Source organism: Mixophyes fleayi, chromosome 3 (genome assembly GCF_038048845.1).
Source record: "Mixophyes fleayi isolate aMixFle1 chromosome 3, aMixFle1.hap1, whole genome shotgun sequence".
In the NCBI taxonomy this organism is placed as follows: Eukaryota; Metazoa; Chordata; class Amphibia; order Anura; family Limnodynastidae; genus Mixophyes; species Mixophyes fleayi.
In genome coordinates, this window is record NC_134404.1 from 193,605,356 (window position 1) to 193,629,410 (window position 24,055).

Sequence of the window (24,055 nt, forward strand, 5' to 3'; positions counted from 1 at the left end):
GCCAATAGTTATTTACATCATTTTGTATACTCATGGATATTGTCGATTCTCTATCCTGTGGTCAGCCTAAAAGAGTTCTTCAGAAATAAAATACTTAACAAGAAGAAAGTCAGGTTGGCTTATAGCAATGAACATTTTATTGCATTTAAATATGGAGATAAGAATGGTATGTTCATTCAAAATACTGTCCTCAAGGAAACCATCATGCTAGAGGTCATGTTGGTTGTCACAGAATGATCATGGCCTGTTAGTTGTCATGGACTGAAGCAAGCTTATAGATAAGTGGACTTTTCTGATCAGATGTTTAAACGTTACCTGGCAGTGTGTAAACTGTAGTTCCAGATATATACAATTCCTTTGCATTGTAAAGTTTGTCAGGAAACAGTGAGGTCTTCCTAGGTAGGGAAAATGTTATTAATGCCCGCATTTATCAATTTATGTAGATGCATTTTGCAGACTGCTCTTACTGCTAACTGACCCTCTGATTTAAAGAACATTCAGGAACGTATGTGGAGAATCTATAGTTACCCTAAATATCCTTATAATTTAGATGTCTGTGCATTCTGGGTGTACCATACATTAAATGACATTATTAGTCTGCATTTTTGTCCACCTGAAAAATAATAGAACAATGCAGATATAGTTAGCACTTTGACAAAGCATGACAGTCAAACTCAATAGTCTCATATAAAAAGCAAACAATGTTTTTATGATTGTCGTGTCCACCACATAAGGACGTATAACTGGTTTCCATTTAAGCATCACAGAAGTAAATCTATAAACAGCAAAGCAGCAGAAGACATTTTTTTGAGCTTGTTTCTGATATATTTAAAACAATACAGGTGAAATGGCATAGTCTCATTAGAGGAATACTTTGAGTGGGGTTGTATATTTGTAGATAGAATTATTATATACATTATATTACAATAAAACACTTGCATAAGTTTTAAAGTCTAAGGAAACATCTTTGAAGAAATGGGAAAATACCTAGCTTGCCAGTGCCTATCAGATGTCATCAGGACTCATATTAAAACCGATACGTTTTTATGATGTATTTTCCTTTGCTATGTTCAAGTTATTGAAACAAATGAGACAACAAACTGTGTGATTAAAACCTCTGACTGGGACTGTAATATTGCTATGGAGAGGATATACTGCTGTTTGAAGGGAGAGTTTATTCCAGGCAAATCTGCTTTATTTAAAGTTACCTGCAAGCAGTATGCAAGGGACATAGAGAGGGAAATCATTTTGTTATAAGAGTTGCATCAAAAGTTTGATTCTATTGTGAAAACTGCCTAAAAATGGTTGCTGCAGAGAGAATTGCAAGTTGTTTAACCCTAGAGTTGCTGGGAGAGACCGGCTTATTCCATTAAACGGATTGCTAAGTGGATACTGAGGGGTATATTTACTAAGCTGCGGGTTTGAAAAAGTGGAGATGTTGCCTATAGCAACCAGATTCTAGCTGTCATTTTGTAGAATGCACTAAATGAAAGCTAGAATCTGGTTGCTATAGGCAACGTCTCCACTTTTTTAAAACTGCAGTTTAGTAAATATATCCCCCCCAGTCCTTTACTCTGGAAATCGTTTATTGTGCAGAATTGCTGTTTTTTATGGAGATCAGGAGTCATGCATGCATCAAGTTGATTACTGATTTCACCTTGCACAAGTAAATTAGCTTCATGTATCATCTGAAACTTTGCTTAAACCTGTGGATTATAATTTACTCCCTTGGGTTTTGTATATTGTAAAGTAACCCTAGTCTACGGTCATTTCTTCTAAAGCATCTAACCTGAACCAGCTGGATTACTTCTTGTTGCATCTGTACTAAATTTTGTCTGATAAGTATAATCTGTATAATTGTGCTAAAAGTATTGTGATTGATTGGTCTGTATTATCTGCAGCATTAAATGTAATAGTCTAATAAACTCGTAGCAACCGGTTGTCTCCTAAGGTATTTATCCAGTGAAATCCATTTCACTGAAGCACAGTGCCTAAATAAAAAGTGGGATATATTTCTTCAGTGGCCTATGTGTTGTGTTGATTTATGTTTACATATTGTTGAACCAAGATTTCTAAAATGTTATTTATTTTGTGACATGTTGAATAACATTGCATGTTCATGGTATTACTTCTATACACTACCGCTACTTATTTGCTGGTGTGGTTAAGCCTTATGCCACAAGCAAAGAAAATAAACCCACAAGTCCTTGGGAATATATTTTTATTTCTTAGTTTTATGTAAATGGGCCAATTGTCCTTTTATGTACTTGCAACAGTACACTATATGCTGGGATGCATAAGTAAATGTACTGCAGTTAGCTACACAGATGTCTATTTACTAATACAGCGCATCAACATTCAATCTGCATTGCTGCAAATCGCAGCAATGTATAATAAAATATGGTTGTAAGTTACCATGCTAGGGCTGTTCTGGAAGCTCCTTGCGAAAACCACCTCCTCCACATAGATTTTTTGGTATTCACCAGCAGTGTAACTTCAGGTGCATAGCACTTTCACGGGAGAGGGATCCAGCGAAGCCGAAGAGACTTCCGTTTGACCCCATTGTAAAAGGCAGCTAACGCCAGTCTGATGGACTAAATTGACTAGTGTTGCTGTCCCCATAGAGGTCTATTGGGATAGTGACAAGCTCCATTAATAGGGTTAAGGCTGGAGAAATCTCTGATTTCTCTGGTATTAACTCTTTCTTAAATCTCACAAAGTGATGAAAAAAAGCCTTTTGCCAGCATTTACACCTGTGAGCAAGGCAGGAACCATTTGGTTAACAGCTATGCCCCCATTGTTTAAGTGATATTTATTATTGTCAATTCTAATGCTTATCAAATTTTGCCATATACTGTATAGATTGTAATAATCTGACCTTGATTAAACTAGTCTAATTCCATTATGCTTTCTCATGGTTTCCTGCAAAGAAAAATGGTGGTGTTGGCAGGCAAGTAAAGTAGCAACTACTATTGGCCAGCCTGTTTGTATTAATTAATCAAAGCCGTTTATAAATTAATTTTGCCCTGTAAAATACTTTTTGTATATACTTTGATACAGTGAATAAACATATAATTGTAGTAGGAAACTTGTGAAAAACCTGGTTATACTAGCTACTTGAAGCACTAAAATTGGCCCTCCTTCTTCCTGTAGTTGGAATGATAGTATGCTCCTGGACTGGGATCTGAGACTTCTATTGTGAAAGAAAAATCATTTTTCTTCCAAACAGTCTAGTTACATAGTTTTTTCCAGTTCAGCTGGTAGCAGGACAGGTTATTCCTGCCTATATAAACATTGTATAATGATGGTAACTAAAGCTGACCGTGCATATTTAGTTAATACCTTGTAACACAGGCAGCACAATTCTGCAAAAAATATATAGATATTAAATATGTTAAAATACAGACGTGTATGCCTTACTAAGGTAACGTGATTGGCTCTAGTTTATAGAAATTGTGTCAGAAATGTTACATTTTTATTTATATTCACAGAAAATCTAGTCAGGGATACTAAATTAGCATTCACTAAGCTTTTTTCCGAACTATTGTTACTTTTGTCCATTTCTATCAAATATTTAACAATTCCAACATGGAAGTAAATTACATGAACAAGAGAAATAGCCTGCAAATATTTCTTTAGTGCTTTGTAATCAACAGCTAACATTATAATCAGGGTTTCTGAAATAATCAGTGTTAATGAAATAAATATACCATAAAACATGAAAAACTTCATATAATCTGGTGTTTATCTTGTTTTCATTTAGAATATTGTAAGACTTACAGTTGCAGTCAAATAGGAGACCTAATTTTTATATTCGGAGGGGAGAGGAAAGAACTGGACAGGGGAGGGTTCCAGAAAACCGGATCCTAGGGGAGGGGCAGTGTGTCTGGAGATGTTCAATAGGTTTCCAGGGAGAGGGGAGACAAGATCACAGGGTATGTGTGTAACGAATTCAGAGGTATGATATCTTGGGTTAACCTAGATTGGTGCTGGCCGACCAAAGGTTCCCTGGTTTTCACCAAGAACCGCCGCAAGGCTGGATGGACTTGGCTGCCGAGAACTTGCAGATCGCGGTCTCCAGACCTGCCACTAGGTGTACCACATGATACTGAACACAGTGGGAAGGAGAAGAAGCAACTGACAGAAATCAGAGAAACTGAGTCTTAATTGGGTACACGAATGGTTAATAAGTAATAGCTTCTGGTGGCAAGTGAAGTGTCAGAAAAAGATGGGGCCTGGTACAAAGGCAGACAATGATGTACAGAGTTAGGAGGCAGATGGTGTCAGGACGGAGGCAGGGTCTGGTACACAAGCGGTCAATGACGGAGGCAGGGTCTGGTACACAAGCGGTCAATAAACAGGACAGCAACTTGGGGAGCGAGAGCACAGCAACCGAACAGGGACTGGGAGTCAGACAAGCTGAGACACTTGTTGCTCTGACATTGCTACAGTCTCAGAGTGTGGTTTATATACGCTGCAGAAAGACTATGTCGCCTCCCAGCCACGATTATGTGACTGCCCGAACCAGGAAGTGCTGAGTTCTACACAGAGGGAGAGGAAATCAGCAACACAGTAGTGTGGAGCAGGTAGGTTTGTGATAGGGTGCCTGTAGAGAGAGATGTAGACGTCAGAGGGACAAAATCGCAGGGGAGAGGGAACAAGATAAATGAAGATGATGTCAGGGATCATGTATCAGGGGTCAGGGTGCCAGGGGAGATAGAAATTCATTGGTACTACAGTTATTTTACTATCTACCATTGTGATTTTCCACCTTCTGTGTGATTGTTCTCCTTTATTTCCTCCTCATTCTCTCACACTGTCTCCCTCTGTCTACCTCCCTAAGTCTTTCTTTCTGTCTTACTTACTTGATTCAAGGGGCGCCATGTCATAGGAGATGTTTCCAGGGAACGTCGCAAAATGGGTGATGGGGAGCGTAATAAAAGTGTATGGGGCACTTACCAGAGATGCTGAAGTCTTGCAGCAAGGTGAAGGTTCTGCTCTGATCTGCTGCTCACATCAGATCCATTAATCTTCACTGAGTCATACGATTTCAGGCTTGTTCCGTTTTAACCAAAAACACCATATAAGCCCTCCATGTTTTTGGGGGGGCTGTCTTGCTTAAAAGTGTAAACCGAAATTCTTGATAACACTTATGAGAACATGTGTTTAGAATTCCACTTTTTTTATTAAATATTTTGAAAAGTTCAGCCAGCTTAAATTCCTTCCACCCACTAAGTCCTTTCCTAACCTTGGAGTGGGATATTCACCAAATATATACCTGGGACAGCTACCCGAATGCTTTTTTAGACCCATTTTCTTCAGTGGATTTCTCAGCTGCTAGACTGCAGGCTATGGCACTTCATGGGAATTTGTGAAAGGTACACTAGCTGGGTACACACCTATGCAATTATCGCGCAGATCATGTGATTCACAACAGTTTGGTCAGCTATTGCAGGAGCGTGTATGTTCCCACGATCTTCTTTTATTGTACCAAAACACATTGCATCTGTTGAATTGGTTTTCTTAACTTCCTAAAAATCACAATCAATGATGGAACAATGTGAGGCAAATATGGATATGTGTACACACTTAAGACTGTCTGTCCAACACTACTGCCGATGGTTCCTTTGCATCTTTAGAGTGTGTACAGAATCATGATCTTTTGAGCAGTTGGTTATGAGAGATTAAGATGTGTATGCATGAATTGGCATATTCATCGGGTCTTTCAATCATTGATGAAATCGTTAGAGACATTGCATCTAAAGTATGATAGCATATGTGTGTACCCAGCTTAAGTCGAAATGCCAGCAAAATTTCCGAAGAGAGCCCATGGGTGATTCCACTCTTGGGTCTGCAAAATATTACGTATTTGAATACAAATATTATTATTAGTATTTGGATTAAAAGAACTGTGGTTAAGCATACCCTTTAATGCACTTGAACCCTGACTTCACCAACATTTTGTGAATTTACCACTTAGCCCTTCCAGTTTACAATGCTTCATCAAGTGTGCTGGCTTTCTGTACGGACAATTTGATGCATGTAAACAGTTATCAAGCCCTGGACATGTCAATATGTTGAATGAAAGCACTGTCCACAAAAATCAGTAATGTATAGGAATGTTTATTATTGTATCATAAATACAAATTGGTAATTATTTGTGCTTGTTTAGTGCAGGAAAATTTTAGTTTTTATGGCACCAAAGTTGTTTTGAAATACATAAAAACTTTTAGAATTCAGATTTTATTTCAACAAGATACAAAACCGTTTTTATAAATACAATTATTTGACAAAAGTTCAGACAGATAAAAGTTAATGAAAACAATGCATTACTGCATATCTTGTGACACATTCTACAAATATATCATTGTTTTTCACAATAGTTTAAAACCAATGCACAGGAATATCATTCTAGTGCTCATTATGAGTAAGAAAATGTTTGTCTGCTACAACGTGTGCATTTTTCAAGTCACATGAAAATGTGATTGGTTGAAAGGTTATTTTTCACCAGGATTAATTGTTTTATACTTGTTTTGCCATGTAAACATTTCCTCTATGATGAGCTATATTTAATAGTTACAACTATAAAACTATAATAGCATCTACATTACATGCTTTACATAACAAGTTTTCATTCATTAAACATTTACAAAAATTGTTGAATGATGCATAATACAGCATTCAGGTAGAAAGCGCAATACCAATATTAGATGAGATTATCGTAACATAACTATGGGGACATTTATAAACTGCGAAATTTGCTGACCTAAAATGCATCTTTAAGTGCTCCTGCTTATTCATTCACTAACCATGCTTCAAGGTCCATAAAACTATTCTGCGCTTAGCTTTTGCGGGTTGGCTAGCACATCTAAAAAATCATTGGGAATAGTCCAGCTTGCTACCACTTGAGGACCACTTCACTTTATTTATTCTTATTAGGACCACTGCCTAAGGTGCACTTAGCAAGAAACGCCTATCTGCTCACTCCTTCTATTGGCCTGTACAAACTTATGTGGCTTGCAAACATCTCCATCTTGCCCACAGTTGCCTGCTCTTCACAGAAGACTAGGTGCACTTAAACAAAAGCCATGTGACTTTACAAAAGACAATTTGCACTGCGGTTTTCCAGTTTTACGTTTCATATATGATCCTTACTGAAATAATTTTGAATTGATAAGCTGACTGTTGGTAAGGCCTCAAAAATGGCTGTGTTCACTGTGTAAATAGGTGACCAATAATCTTTAAACACACAATTCTGGTAATAGCATAAATAAGCTGTACCACATAGCAACCAATGTGACATTTGTTCACATTAAGCAATATTTTTCTAACCAGATTAATCTGTACATTGGATGCTTTGGGGTGCAGCATATCTGCACCAAGGCATTAAACAAGCCTTATGTTGGGAGATGAAGCATGACTTCTGATATGATGCATTTCAAAGTTCTGCAATTGTTGTCTAGAGGAAATATAAAATTAATGTTTATAACTGTTGAGAATGATAGTATCTTGTATTAAAATAACATTATTTTGATTAACAGCAAAGTGCAAATATGACAACACCAGTAACAATATATTGTTAAGCTCAGTTCAAGTTTTATGACTTTATTCCTTTAGCATGGCAAGGCTCGATTATTTCGTATTTTAGAGGCATATGTAGAACAGAATATGAATGGTTTGGTCAGTATTAACAATGTTAATGTAGGACATTGTGTATGGAATTTGTCAACACACAAAATATTTTCTATTAGATCAGTGCTGTCTAAGAGTTTTCATGAAAAAGGCAGAATATATGAGATAGCTATATGTTATTTGGGCCAGATACTGTTAACAAAATTTTGAAATTCAATATTCTATATATTGTAAGCTTGCAGGAAAGGCCTACTTACCTCTTTCTGTGTCTGTCAATATCCAGGCTTGTTATATTATTGATGTTTTTTCCCAATTATAGACAATGCAGAGTATGCTAGTGATATATAAATAAATCTTAATATTTAGTGGCATTGGAAGTTGCCAGCAAAAAGCTTTGGTACACTACACAATTGAGAAAATAAAAGTTTTAAAATTAATAAGAATGGAGATGATATTTACCTACCTAATGTCGCCCTGTGTTTTATTTTATGACTAGTAAATTATTGTTTTATGAATACTTAAATGCAAAGGAGGGAAGTGCTATGCAAAGAATCTATAAAAATCTGCATAGTAGGATTGCTTATATGTCCAATAGTCTATTTTTATGTATTTATTCCTATATCTAAAAGGAAAACTGAATAGATCATCATAGGAGAGTGAGAAAAAAATCAATTGTATACATTTAACTTTCTCCACATAACAAAATATGGGGCTTACTGACTACTTTAAATGACCTTTTCTAGATTTTTGAAAATGCCACACACACAAAGAATCTTAAGAATACTTGGAATAAACTGGTATATTTGCTATGGCTTCCACTCAGAAAAAAATTCAATCTACATTAATTGGAGCACCGTCTTTTTAAAACTAAATACAGTTAGTGATTAATGTGTGCTATTGCACATTTGTGTTAGGGGAGGTACCTCATTTTATTTGATCCAGATTTTTTTGTGATTAAAGCGGTCAGATAGTGCTGTAGTAGCGGTGCCATTGATTCACAAACTGTTCTTAAACATAAAACGCATCTAAACAATATATTTGCAATGTTTAGTAATGGCCAAATACTGATTAGAATACTCTGATCAGTATGCAAATTTAATAGAAGTCCTGGTAAATCCTAAACAAATTTTCTATTTACTCCCTACTTAAGGTTAAATAAAGCTATTGTGTTTAGTGGTGGTGTCCCCTTGTTCTCTCTACTTTCACACAGCACAGTCTGGTTTCTGTGATCGGTAATGTCATTCTTAGTATCAATATTTTCTTCACTTGCAAATAAGCAAAGGTTACAGTGTGTTACTAAAATAACACATTGTAACTTTTTAGTTTATTGGACAGTGAAGAAGATACTAACACTGAGATTGTCATTATCAGCTTCGAAATCTCTGGAACCAGAGACAGTGTTGTGTGGATGGAGTTTAAGAACAAGGGGAAACTCCGCTGAATGCCTTTATTGCACCCATGGTGGGTAAGGATTGTTACACACGGCAGGGTTTTCAGCCTACCTTTGCCCAATCATCTGATAAATGACCGTACGGGCAGATATCACATCAGTGTGTATACTCACACGATGAATGATTGTCCTTTCAAAGTACAGATTGTCGTTTCATTTGATTGGTCGGTAGAACTAAAAATTTTGTTCCAACTACCTTCTGATCCCGCAGTGTGTATGCACTCACAAGACTTTGTACCAAGAGAGAGCGTAGGGACTTGTCACTGTGTCTGTTAAATGTGCTGTAGGGGCAATAATTTGTCTGTTCGTTCTGAGACTGAATATTTTGTTTGAGTCACAGAACCTAATGACATTTATAATGACATTGTGGAAAAATCAAACCTTATTTTTTATTTCTGTGTATAAATCAGTGTGACAAGAATGACTGACTACACTGCTCTAGCACCAGTTTAAGAGCACAGATCTGAAGGTAAATCATGTATAGTGTGTGCACATGAATTAACAAACTGATTGAATCTTCTGTCATTTGTAAAATCGTTAGTGATAACAAATTGCGCGAAAGTTTTTGTAATGTGTCCAGCCTAAGTAGATCATCCATATAGGATTTACAAGGGGGGAGGCTTTTATTTATTTCAGAGACTGCATTTAGATATCTGGCAAATAGTGGTATGCGGTTGATGACTAGACATTCATTTTGTAGACATTCAAAAATTCGGCAACTTTAGGTCGACAATTCCAATGTCGACAGTATTATTAGTTTGGCAATTCACATGGTCGAGAGTATTGTTAGCGCGACAATTTGAATGTAGGCAGTATTATTAGGTCAACAATTCAAATGTAGACAGTATATGATTATGGATAGTTTTAGGGATATTATTGTCGACCTAATAATACTGTGTACCTTTGAATCATCAACGTAATAATACTGTCTACATTTCAGTTGTTGACCTAACAATACTGTTGATTGTCATTCTTGTCAGCTTTCCAACCCTGTCTATATTATGCTGTTGACCATATAAATGCTGATCATGTAACTGTCACATTATCAGACCCCAACTAGCAAAGTTTGCATATATAATATACACCACTTACATATAGTTTCTATAGCTCTTCTAAAACCCTTTATGTGGCTTCTTTATATTTAGTTTGTACTTTTATTCAGTCAGTGCTATCCTGCCACTTTTCTTTCTGTGCTTATAGTGCTTGTTATGTACAGGTATATGGTGTGTGAAAACATTGTGTTTTAGGGGGTGAGGTACGCAGGCTTTGAACATTTTAAGCCTTCACAAATATTTTCAAATTGAAGTGATAAGACTGGCTCTTTATTTGCAGTAAAAACAGATTTAAATAAAATTGGACAAATTAGTGGGTTAATAAATGTGTTTAAAGTGCTATTTAATTTTAAATGAGCATTTTACTGTTTCTAGTAAATAAGGTGACATTAGATGAAAATCTTTTAAAAAAAGATGTGTTATCTTTAAAATCACAATAGTTTTTTCATTTTGAAAACCGTAAGACTAATGTAAAATGCAGCTGACAATTAAAGTGTTAATTTATAGGGAAATTTTAGTAAATGTTTAATACCTACTATTATAAAGCAGAGATAAACCCTTATTTTGAAGCATTTGAGTCCCTAAGAAGAAAAATGTAAATTAAATTATGAAATGTTTCATAACATATTAATATGGTAATTTTAAGTATTTAAAGTATGGTATCTTGTTTGCTGCAAATGTTAAAGCAATCTAACATATTTTTCTTTAAATTGTGTAATACATTTTTAATTTTTTTGTTATGTCCTGTCATGAAGCTTAACAGAATGGTGGCCCTATGTCTAAAGTCCTATTAGTACCTTCAACCTGCTTAATTCTCTCTTTCATTATAGCTTTCTCTTACATAAAGTATCTTTAATGCTGAAATCAAGTTTACAGTAAAATAATTCAAAGGTTTCTACCTGGACTTTCATATGATTCAGAGTATGATAATGGTGAGTAATTAGAAGAAGGGAATTTTGATTAGACACACAAAGAGAAGCTTATCTCAGAATAATGGAAGTTTTTAATTTGACTCATGTGCCTGATAGTAAAAGAAAGCTATGCAAGGCTCACAGTACATCATCACCATTATATATCTATGTTTCTCGATAATTTGTTTCGCTAAACCATATGGCAAAATATAACAAAATAATGAATGTGTGCTTTTAGTTTTTAGATTAGGACATTTGGGGTAATTCAGATTAGAAACGGTTTTAAATTTAAAAATCTATTAAACCTAACATAATAATAATTCATGCATCTAAAACGTCAAAAATACTAGCTATTGTATTGCTGTTCTTTTTTTCTTTTTTCTTTTTTTTTTTCTTTTTTAGATTTTAGGATTTTTTTGTCATACAACAAAGAGAACAAAACAATGAATTTCAAAGTAATTGGAATTTGTAATGTTGCAATGATTTATCATGTTAGGCCGAACAAAAATCCTGAGAAAGAGGAATGTATGTAGTCAGAAGAATATAAACCATTAGATTCTGCACTAGGTAACTGAAGCCAAACTTGATCATTTTCGGTTAGGTCTATGACTGCACTACCCGATGCCTGGTCAAGGTATCCTTTCTTATATTCATCATAGGTATACATTAATGGTGTACCATTTTTATACAGTGCCACCCAAATGTTTGTTCCTTTTACATGTACATGGTAAGCAAAATAATACAGTCCTGGTATCCTACATGTAAATATTCCACTTCGGGCATCATAGTGATTTTGTCTGTTATATAAGATCTTGTCAAATTTTATGGGTACACCAACTGCTGGAAAAGCTTTGGAGAGAATAGCAGTAAATGCTGATACCTGAATCTCTCGAAGACCTTGAATTTGGCCTGATTTTGCATAGCCATCTGGCATGTGGTGTGGCATTATTACCTGACCTGGTTGGCCTGGTGGTCCTGGTTGTCCAGGTAATCCAGGCTCCCCATTCATCCCTCTTGGACCAGCAATTCCAGGTGGTCCCATTGGTCCTTGTATACCATTTACTGCAATGCCAGATGGACCTGGTAAACCAGGGACACCTTGATCGCCCTTATGACCAGGAAGACCTGGAATTCCTGGGGCTCCTGTTGGCCCTCTCATACCTGGTATACCTGTACCTCCTCTTGGTCCTTGTTCTCCAGGGTAACCTACTTCTCCTCTAGGGCCTGCTGGACCAGCTGTTCCAGGCAAACCAGGTGGTCCTATAAAACCTCTCTCTCCTTTTTGACCTGTTATGCCTGGTAATCCTTTGGGACCAGCAAGGCCTGGCTCACCTGGATACCCTGGTTTTCCATCTAACCCAGATAAACCTTTCTCACCTTTAGGACCAGGAACTCCTGGAGAACCTTTTTGACCAACTTCACCTTTATTCCCTGGTAAACCAACTTCTCCTGGAAACCCTCTAGAGCCTTGTATGCCTGCATTTCCTGGCAAACCTGCTAACCCTGGCTGCCCAGGAAGACCAACGGGTCCCTGGTCCCCTTTTATACCAGGATTACCTGGGATCCCTTCAGGTCCTATTTGCCCTTTCACTCCGGGTAAGCCTGGTTTTCCATAACCTTGTATTCCTTGAGGGCCAGGCATGCCTGGTAGTCCTGGTTGTCCTTTTGGTCCAGAAGACCCTGGAAGTCCTGGAGCACCATGTATTCCATGTTTACCAGTTCCACTTGGCCCAGGCTGTCCTGGTAGTCCTTGGGGCCCAGGTAGTCCTTGTATTCCTGGTACACCTGGTAAACCCCTGTCACCTAGTTTTCCTGGTTGTCCGGGAAGACCGTTTATACCGGGTTTGCCAATTCCAATAGGACCCTGTGGCCCAGGAGGCCCTATCAAACCAGGAGGTCCTCTCTCACCTGGTTGACCTGGAACACCATAGCCATTTTGTCCTTTGATTCCACTTATACCAGGCATGCCAGGCTCTCCTTTAAATCCAGGAGAACCTCTTGGCCCAGGGTTCCCTACTGTTCCTTGAGGACCTGGATTTCCAGTAGCTGAAATTCCAGCAGGTCCTGGTATTCCTGGTGGTCCTGGTAGACCTCTTGGTCCTGGTAGACCAATAGGCCCAATGTCACCCTTTTCCCCTTGAAATCCACGCTCCCCATGCTTTCCAGGCATACCTGGTTGGCCTGGTTTTCCAATGGAGGAAAATCCTTGTGGTCCTGGCACTCCTTGAGCTCCTTGTGGCCCAGGTGCTCCATAGCCTGGTTTTCCTGGAGATCCTGATGGCCCAGGTAATCCTCTTGGGCCAATGGGTCCTGGTGGTCCTGGTGGCCCCTGTTCTGGCCCGCTTGGGATAACTGAAAGAAAAAGCGGAAACTGCATTTAAATATTACAATGTATCCTGTGTACAGTGGAAAATCTTAAAAAAAAATACTGTATGTATAATCAGAACTGTACATGCTTCTATTTAGTGCATATGTTGTAGAAGGTGTCCAGAGCCAGAAACTAGCACCGTGCCTGTAATCACCTACTGCCCAGAGTCAGGAGATAGCAACTTCCTGAAACTGGTGCTTTGCCAGGAACTGCTTAGACCCAGTAACTAGCACAGTATCTGTATCTAGTAACTGCATTGAGCCAAGAATTAGCACACCGGCTGTGGCTGTATCCATGAACATGTATCCCCACCCATAGCTACAGTTGTTATTGGCCTATTTTACATACCATGGGTTTCCCCTGTTTCGTACATTATAAGTTTGTTAAAGCTTGTCAGCTTTACCTTCTGTTTCATGTCTTTGTATGTTATTTACTTGTAACATAATCCCCTCAATGTATAGTGTTGAGTATTATGTTGATGCTTTATGAATAAAAAAATATTATAATATAGAAGATTTAAAAATAAACATATCTATTCCCAAGGAAGGATGGTCATACCTTTCTTCCTATTCCCACTATTTCGGACGCATTTCTCTACTCTAAAAGTACAGTAGAATTTTTACTAGTGACGCTGTAACTTTATGAAGAATCCGTGCATCTATTTTTATAGCTCAATATTGGGCAGCAGGAGGGTTAATATTATTTGCAGGGAGAGAAAAGATAGCCACCTTGAATAATGTATCATCATAGTTGAAGAGTGAAAGAGTATGTAAAGTTTAAAATTAAACCGTAAAAGAAACATTATCTTTTATGCAACAAAAAAATTATTAGAGGGTTTGGATACTTCAGCAACTTAACTTCTCTTTGTAGGCACTCTCAATCCACACTGGTATCGTAATTAAATTTAAAATTATACTGTGTGCATATAAATATATATATATATATATATATATATATATATATATATATGTGTGTGTATATGTGTATAAATGTGTACGTGTGTGTGTGTGTGTATGTATGTATATATATATATATATATATATATATATATATATATATATACACACACACACACATACAGAAGCAATGGGAAAGTAGTAAATGGCAGGTATTTAAGTCCTGCATTTTTGTTTTTGTGTTTTAAATACCTCAGGTAGATTGTCTGTGTGTGTGGTAAAGGTTCCCAAAGAGTGTGTTTGGTTGTAGGAATGAGCGGTATAATGGTCCCTAGGTTATGAATGGAGAGAAGGGTGGGCTCCATTCTTAAGTCCCTTTTCGGGTTTTCCAACAAGCTAGCAAGTTGCTAGTAATCAGGAGTTGCACCTGACGAGGTGCTGTTAAAAGGCTACTAGGCAGTTCATTCTCTCTCAATACCTGGGGAGGAGGCCAGATGGCTCCTGAGAGATACTGCATTTTGTGATCTGTAAGTTCGATTGTCTTGTATGTGTGTTGGATACTAAGTTCCTCACTTTAGAGAGGGTGTTCCCTTGTATAAGTTAGAAGTTGAAAGGCTAGGACTTTTGTTTGTTTGTTATTTTTTATGCCTGGTGAATAAAAGTAACTGTGGACAGTTAAACCAAAACAATTGAATGGTGCAATATCCTTGGCTGATCTGTCTGAAGTGCAACCATCTACCCCAGAAGACCATAACTCCAATATGATCTTATGACAATTTAAATAAGTATATAAAATTAAAAACTTTTTTTTTTAGATATGCGTATTCATTTAAATATAATGGTGTGATCAAAAGTTCTAGAAATTTCGCTTCGCTGGTACTATAATATTCTACAGTTAAATATCACAGAATTATAATGTTCACTTAATCTATTGGAGGACTTACTTTATTCACATACAAGAGCCTTTTGGCTTTTTAATACACTGTTGTAATTGTGCAGCTAAGAAGTTACTCTGATTCCTCCACTAGTGGCTGAAGCCGAGTCCTTATGGAGTTTCAATCATTTACTTTGTATCATGAATCATATCGCAAATCATGCAACATGTATTTATTTCCATATAGTATGTTTTGTTTTCAGATTTTTAATAGTCATCACTCATTCATTAAAAGCTAGTAAGCCTACATATTACAGCAGCCTCTTCTGGTTATGTCTTTCTACTATTTCCATTTTTTTTAATACATGTATTTCTGTATTGCAGATATCACATGTGGTTTTATTGTTGGCTTTTCTGGCTGTAGTGCTTCTTTTGTTGCCTGTAGATTTCCTGCATAGCAACCCTACATCACGGTATACAGTTTTACCATTATACTGACTAAGTATAATTTTCCATTATTTCACATACTTCTGCCTCACAGCACCGGGGTCATGAGTTTGATTCACGACCATGACCTTATCTGTGTGGACTTTGTATGTTCTTCCCCTGTTTGTGTGGGTTTCCTTCAGGTGCTCCGGTTTCCTCCCATGCTCCAAAAACATACTAGTAGGTTAATTGGCTGCTATCAAATAGTCTGTGTGTGTGTGTATGTTATGGAATTTAGACTTTAAGCTTCAATGGGGGAGGGACTGATGTGCTTGTGTTTTCTGTACAGCGCTGCAGAATTAGTGGTGCTATATAGATTGATGATATCTGTGTCAAGGCATATTTACCCTTTTTAGAAGCAGTACATAATTTTTTTAGTTTAGTATAGGGCAACAGGGAGATTAAATTAGTTGCAGGGGGAACAGATAGGGACTATAAATAATGTAACAAATTAAAAAGTAAAAAAAAAAATACTTTCTTTTCCAATACCAAAATTATTAAATGACTTTGCTATGTTAGCACAGCCGCTATATTTGATTTGTGCCCCCTATCATCCAGCAAATTGGAGGAGGTCCTTCCGCTAGGACCTACACGGTTGCATAATAATCACAGTCTATGAGCTCCATTTGGAACACTGGAAAAAAACATACATTTCAGCATGACAGATCAGTGTGGGAGAGCAGTGCTCATCAGGTAACAATGGGTGTCCCAAGCTATATCAATGACACGCACTTTAAGCACAAGCGCTTACGTTACAGTTACACCGTACCAGATACAGTGAACACCACAAGCAATCGATACTATACGATGGCACTGCTTTAAATTACTCTATTTTATATTTGAACACCTTTCTATGGCATTCATGCTTTGTCCATTTTGCTAAATACACATGTATATAAACCTATATGATTATGTTCTATACAGTGGCTATAAGAATTATTCACAGTTTTTGCATTTTCATTGATTTGGCATTCCTTTCTTCATTTTTCACATTTTATTTTCCTACATTATCGAATCAGAATTTATTTATTTGTGAACTATAGGGCCATGGCAATATATTCCAAACTGTCTTTCTCATCATGATGCCATTGGTTGACTCTATTGCTATTATTGTAAATTGAAAAGGCGCCACAGTGTTCTGAAGCACTGTACAGTAGGGAAAACAGAGCATATATAAAACAAGGATATACAAGGCAGACAAAATAAAAACCATGAAAGCCATGAAAACAAATGGTATGAAAGGACCCTGCTCATTAGAGAGCTTACATTCTAAGTGGAAGAGGGCACACCTGAAATAAGAGGAGCGAGTGTGGTTTAAAGTGTAGTTTGTGACAGTTGCGAGGGTATATTGGTGTGAATAATATCATCAGTGACATGGTAAGCTTTAAATAAAAGATGGATTTTTAGAGAACGTCTAAAGAATTGAAGGCTGTGGGAAATCCTGATTGGGCGTGGTAGGGAATTCCATAAGCATGGGAGAGAGAGGGCTTTACTTGATTTCTCTGTATTCACTTATAGGGGCAGATACAATTGTCTGCAATGTTCTTAACAACATTGCGGACATGTGTTTTTACCGGAATTACGGTAAAAAGTAACGTGGATTTTTGCCCGCACCTCTATGGGGAGCAAGCAGAAATCAGCGTTGGTTAAGTAAAAGAAAGTATCCACGTGAGGTGTCTCGCGGCCGTTTCATAGGCACCTTGCAAAAGTTTTTGGGAATTATCTCTACCCCATAGACTGATAAGTCCATAAGCTTGCCTTACATAAAAAGCTGAATGCACATTGGTCATACAGGTGCAGTGCACTTGAGCTGATCGGGAAATAATGTGTTTGCACCTGTGTTCTATGCAGGTGTGTTCTTTTAATATAAAAGCCTGCCGTAATGTCTGTACAAATAGGCAAAAATAGTACATTGAACCGCAATGCACTAAAAAAAAATGCCTGCAAAGGTTGTAAGTACAATTTCCGATCACACTGTTTTTTTTTTTTCTCTTAATTTTAATATGTTCCACTTGTGTATCTGTACAGAGATTAGTCTGACAATTTGTTTGATCAATATCTATTAATAATTTTGTCCATCTTTCTGCACTTAAAAGTACCTTAAGGAAAATATATTCCATTAATAGCATAATTTCTGAATTAAAATTACAATAAAAAGTCACTGTTATTAGGTGTATATTCAACAATAAAGTTTCTGAAAGGATCAGCTCTTGGGATAATTGTATTGTGTGTGGCCATACATTGCAACTATCACACCTAGTCATAATCCAGAAGATTTGGTACCGCTGACCCCAATTAATTTTAACTAAATATTGCAGAAGTCCACAGATGCAAAATACATCATAAACCCAAATTTCTCTGCCAGTTTTCCTTTTTTAAACATAACATATCCTGCTTGTTACAAAACACAGCTTTAAAGCGACGTCTTTACACTATTCTCACATTTCCACAGACTCTTGCTATAGAGCACTACCTGTCATTTCCCTGAGGATTGAGTGAAAATTCTATGTGAAACCTTATCCTTTTAGTAGGGAAAAACAGTGCATTAGGTTGTTCCCTAGGCTGTCAGCTGATTAACAGGCAAAAACGTAATGGTGTGTGACACACCCTTCACTCACCATTCCAGCATAGAATATCCTTTTTCCTGCTATTAATCTTTCAGTGACACACAAATATAATTTTTGGAACTACATTGTACAGTACTCTTAGGGACACATACATAATTTCTGCTAATTTTTCTGCATTCCATTCACAATTGATGTGTGTTTGCCATTTTGTCAAGAATTTATACTATTTTAGTTATTCATTTATTTTATTTAGGTCATCCCTCTTCTTTTCTGATATTGTTCCCTAATGCAATCAATTTTGTGCAAACGGGAGGGAGGGGGCGAATTCTGAAGACATTACGCCGGTTTTGCAATTTAAAATTTATTAGGTCATATCTGTTGGTGCTACACATACATAAACTCTCATCTTTGAACCCCTGTGACCATTTACATAAGGTTAGTCCAGTAATATGTCAGAAAACCATGTTAGTTGATTCCTTGCCAGCAGATTTTAAACATTTAGCACATTTTCACAATGCAGTAGCACTCAGGAGTTTCAAAGGGCAATCTCTGTGATGTCACTGAGGCTCTCTTCTGGAAGCTAGGTTTCGTATGCAAGAAATGACCAATAGATCCATACTGATATGGATCTAATAGTAACTACTATATTAAATAATATTAAACTTTGCATTGGATTAGTGCTAGAAATAATAGAAATACTGGAGACTCCTTAATCCTTGTTTCTTTATGTTGACTTTTTTATGGAGTGCTTAAAGTAACTATAGGAACGGTTTAGGAAAAGTGTATTTCATGTTTGCCTGTTATATACATATTCTAATATGCTACCAAGAAAAGCCAATGTGTCCTGAATAAATAACCAACTTAAAAATTACTTAGTCTAAGAAATTTTAAAAAGTATTTCAGATGAACTTGATACAGCTTGGAAATGTGTATGATCTGGTTAAGGTGCAAAGTTAAAGTAAGGTTAAAATAGTTAAAAAACAAAACAAAAAAACACCTTTTGAAATGTTTCAAAAACATATGATATTTTTAGATGGGAATGATACTTTCATTATTATTAAACAGCAAACCATGTATAATGTCCTTGTCCTTAGACTAATACTTCTGTTATTCTACTATAGCTGTTAATCCCCAAATTAATCAATACATATTAAACAAGGCAAGCAAAAATAAATTATACTATATGGGGAACTCCACAGTCCAACGTAAATCATCATTTTATTAATTCATAAATGAAAATTTTGCCTATATTAGTAAATACCCTATATTCGTGAAATATTAAAATGATTGCATACTTGATTAAGGTGAAAAGTGCTAAAACCAGATAAAACAAATAGAAAATAAAAAAGTTTACCAGTCGAGTAATGTAGATATAGTTTTAACAATTTAAATATATGATTAATTATTGCAGGAAATTTTTTCTATGTCGGGAGACGGTGTATAATATCTACGATGCAATATATTATTCCTCAAAACTGTAACAGAAGACACAGTGCCCTACACCTATCATCTATAGTGTTGTTTCATAGCCACAGATTCACACTACGGCTGATTAGTAAATAGCAAAGCTGATTATTTTATATCAGGAATGTGCCTCACTCTGTTGAGGGGGTGTTATTATATCAGTCCTAAAATCACTGTTGTCAACATATTCCCACAATCTAGTCTTAAATTATCCTCTTTTTTTGTTTTTTTATATTTCTGAGTCTGAAAGTTGGTAAATATTGTGTAATTTGTGAACTTATACTTTGTTTCTACTTTTTCTTAAATAAGTTGGAAGTGTGCACTTCTGTAGTTTGTTTTATTGGCGACATATTGAGACATTTTAGGTGTAGCCCACGAAGGCAAAACCAATATGTAAAAGAATCACATTATAGCAAGGCTGTTGCAGTTTCTAAATTCTAAATCAGACCAGCATTAGGAAACCTAAGCACCTCCCTTTTTCTGGGTAAATCCTAACAGGGGACACACATAAAAATAGCTGGTATGTCCATCCAAGTGAAGTCTGTACAGCACTTGAATAAACAGTGTGATTGAGCCAGAACTACCTACTGTTAGAGGTTTCTAATAATCACAATATTTAATATTTGTTCTGAAAATATGTAGCTGGGTAGAATATTGCCACCACTGTCAAAATCACTAGCTAGCAAGGGACAGAGCATTAATAGGTTATATAATATACCAAATTGCTATTTTTGTAGCTTAGAACTTGATTATACAATGTTTGGGGAGTCCCCAGATTCATAGAGCTTAATTGCTTGTCTGTCGGGTAATACAGTAAAAAATAATGTAAAGACTGACTAAACAAGTGAAAACTCCTGTAGAAGAAGTTCTTTTTATTGATGGATAATTTGAAATAAAGATTGGATATGAAAATTGTATTTATGAATAATATAGCTTAACTAATTTTTGTTTAAGCCTAAAGGATTACACCATTCAAAGTTAAATATTTTCTGTTGGGTGGAATTAGTTGAGGTCCATAAAATAACAAAACCTTACTTATCTGACCTTCGATTTCAGTGGATGCCATACGGGTTCTGATGCTCTTTTTTCCTGCTCAGTGCAGGTGTTTTTCAAACTGTTGCAGCATTGTCAAGGATAATTCGTTTTGGGTGGAGATATCCTTTTATGTTGTATTTATACAGAAGATATTTATTCTAGATTTTTTTTTTTGTTAAATATAGCATTTTTCTTTTATAGTGTAGTACTCTGTCAGGTTCTTATAGATGGCGCCTCTGCTCCTTTTCTGTGGGAAAGAGTGCCACCAACCCCGACACAGAGAGGCAAGATCCTAACCAGAGTCTCTAAAGAAGCAGAAAGTAACACTTAGGAACGGCTATTATTAGGGGAGATTATGAGGAGGATATGGGAAGGAAGACCCTGAGGAACACAGGAAAATCACAAATAAACCACAATAATTATAAATAAATTCAATCTGCAATAATTATTACAGTTGTTAGCTTGAACACTACATGTTCAAGTTGTGAATCAATAGATATGTTTACATTTCGTATAAAATTTGCCTTGGGTGTTATAAAACAATAAACTCCTAGTATAATAAATAAAATATAACTCTTTTTTTTTTTTTTTATCAACACGAAAATGTACACTATTTTATGAACAGGAAGTGAGCACTTTGTGAATCAATAATTTAGCTTTAGACAATAAGCTATTTAGTTTTACTGCTATTGTCCCATTATCCTTCATAGAGTGGTGAGTTCAGTTATCAAAGTAAGACACACATGGGTAATTACCCTCAATCTTTGTTTTTCAAATTTGTTGACAACTTGTGGTTCCTAAATTGTTCTTCTAAAGTTTCTGATGACGGTCATCTGGCCAGGATTTGCATAACTTTTTATCTCAATTTCTGAGTGTGTAGAACTGAGCATGGACAGATCTATGGGTGATGCCATTCCATGTACTATTGTGGGGTCCGCTGTTCTGAGTATATACATGGGCCGATGCATGTGCAGTGAATACCCATTTGGGCTTTGAGTTATGGGACTAAAACCCCAAACAGTGTTTCACAGTGCATGCACTTGCCCACATGCATGCTCACAAAAGCAGAACTGGAGCCTATGGAGGAAATAGAAACTCATTGCAGGACCCCGCCAAATTTTGCTTTCAGTCTTAGTGATTTCATGTTTCGTTATTTAGTGGTACCACTTATCTGTTCTGGTGATATTCAGAATTAGTGGGGTAGTGCTGTCGATCATTGTCGCCTGGTTTAGGTATTCTTGTCCTAAAAGGTTCTAATTGGGAAACCTCCGTTTCCTTTTTGACACATTCTCGGTTATCGCTGGAGTCTCTTCTATTGTCCGGGTTTGTTGCCATATCTAGCTTCGCTCCTTGCTATTCCTACTCTAATCCTCTCTCTCATCTGCACTTTCACTCTCTGTTCTTATATTATAATGTCCAACTCTTTCTCCCTAGTTCTCTCCTTCTCTGCCTATGCTGATTCTCTCAAATACCTCCCTCGTGTCACCCCTCTGTTATTTGTCGCAAACAGCTCAGCCTAACTTGCCTTTTGTGACATTCCTCTCCTATAACTCCTCTTTCATGGAGTCGCTTTACAGACTAGAATCTTTTCTCTGCTTCTCTGTCACCTCTTTTTCTCTGACTAAAGGTCCTCTCTCATGCGCATTATCCTCCTATGAGCAGGCTATGTCTGTAGGCTTCGTGAGGGGCACGTGCCTTGGAATACAGGCACATGGAGGCAACCGTCCTTGTTAATCACTGCTAGTGGAATTATGCTATTTTTAGTGCAAACTGGCCTTTTCTTGCAGTTTTATACAAGTAGCTATACAGATTCACTGAACACCACTGCCCACATATGTCATATAACTCTATGTAGCTATACATCATTTCTGTTTAGATCCTCAATATTAGATCAGACAATAGTTCTACTGAAAGTGCTTTCATACCAAATATGGGGCTTTTGGGTCTATTTATTAGTGGAGTTTTGTATTGCACTACAAGTGTACATGTTATTATCAGATTTCATTTAGATTTGTCATGTTTCTTTTCATTTTTGTATGTGTGTGTATATGTATATGTATATGTATATATGTGTATATATGTGTATATATATATATATATATATATATATATATATATATATATATATATATATATATATTATATGTGTGTGTGTATATATGTATATATATTGATATGTTTCCACATATTCTAGCTAGACTTATTTAGTATAGTAACTGATGGCTTTAACAGCAGATGTTGTGTCTATTACTCATGTTATATTCTTCTCCCCCGTATAGTGATGCATTTTCAAAAATGTACATTACTAGTGTTTGTCTACACTGTAAAACACTGAAAGTATTAATCTGGAATTAGAAGATTAAAGCTATGCATTTTTTAGTTAATTAATTATTCAATGAAAATATATATTTAACCATGCTGAGTGTACCCAATTCTACAATGGATTGATTTACTGCTATGTTTTAGAGCATCTGCCCCCATGATTCTGAGCTAAATTTGTTGCTCATTTTTTCTATGTGACTTCTATTTAAACCTAGTAGCTGTATGTCAGTATTCATATTTTAGTCAAATTTCATTATAATTTTTCAATAAGATCCAAATAAAAACCTTTATAAACAGCAGTGGCATCCATGCTTTTACCATTCTAAGGATAAGAGAACCAGGGAAAATTCTCACATTATGGATTGGAAAAATCATGTGTCATTTCAATTATATATTTTCTTATATACAAATGGTAACAGCAGTGACGTAGGAACACATTTATTTCAGATATTATTCTCCCTTGATTAGTGCATGTCATCCTATAAACTAATCTACAAAAAGATTATAAATTGCTTTAAACATATATGTATACCACCTATGGTTTCTGTGAGTGAAGAGAGTACTTTCTAACATCTTAACTGACTGTTGTTAAGGATAGCATTATTTGCTGAATTACGTGCAGATCTGATTTTAGTTGTGTTGGATGTAATGACTCACCGGTTATCATAATGTTAAACTGAAGTTTGCAGAGAAGCTACTGGTGGAGTATCAGAATGGGGCAGCTATAAAACCCAGAAATACATAGCCAAGAGCGGTGTCCAGGTATTATGAGAGCTCTTTCATTCTCTGTGTATTATATGGATATTGTGTTAATAAAAATAACTTTTATTGTCATATCTCCGCATTTGTCACTATAGAACTTATACATAATGACTTATACATAGTTTGTATCTAAAATGTTAAATGTCCAAAACAATAATGCATGATTAGCTATGAAAGATTATCCTTTATATAACTTTCCAGGGACTGGAAGGATTGTGTTGCTGCTTGACCCCATT

At 36.2% G+C, this 24,055-nt stretch overlaps 2 protein-coding genes across 6 annotated transcripts in view; one reads left to right on the forward strand and one right to left on the reverse strand.

Moving 5' to 3' along the window:
- NT5DC1 (5'-nucleotidase domain containing 1) overlaps positions 1–24,055 on the forward strand; it is a 332,570-nt gene that overhangs the window by 53,495 nt on the left and 255,020 nt on the right. The gene's annotated exons all lie outside the window — the stretch shown is intronic.
- Positions 6,119–24,055, reverse strand: part of COL10A1 (collagen type X alpha 1 chain) — an 85,294-nt gene continuing 67,357 nt past the window's right edge. For all 3 annotated transcript variants that reach the window (XM_075202948.1, XM_075202947.1, XM_075202949.1), the window contains exon 3: positions 6,119–13,397. In XM_075202948.1, the coding sequence (XP_075059049.1) occupies positions 11,533–13,397 (1,865 nt within the window). In that variant the 3' untranslated portion in view covers positions 6,119–11,532. The remainder of the gene's footprint in view (positions 13,398–24,055) is intronic.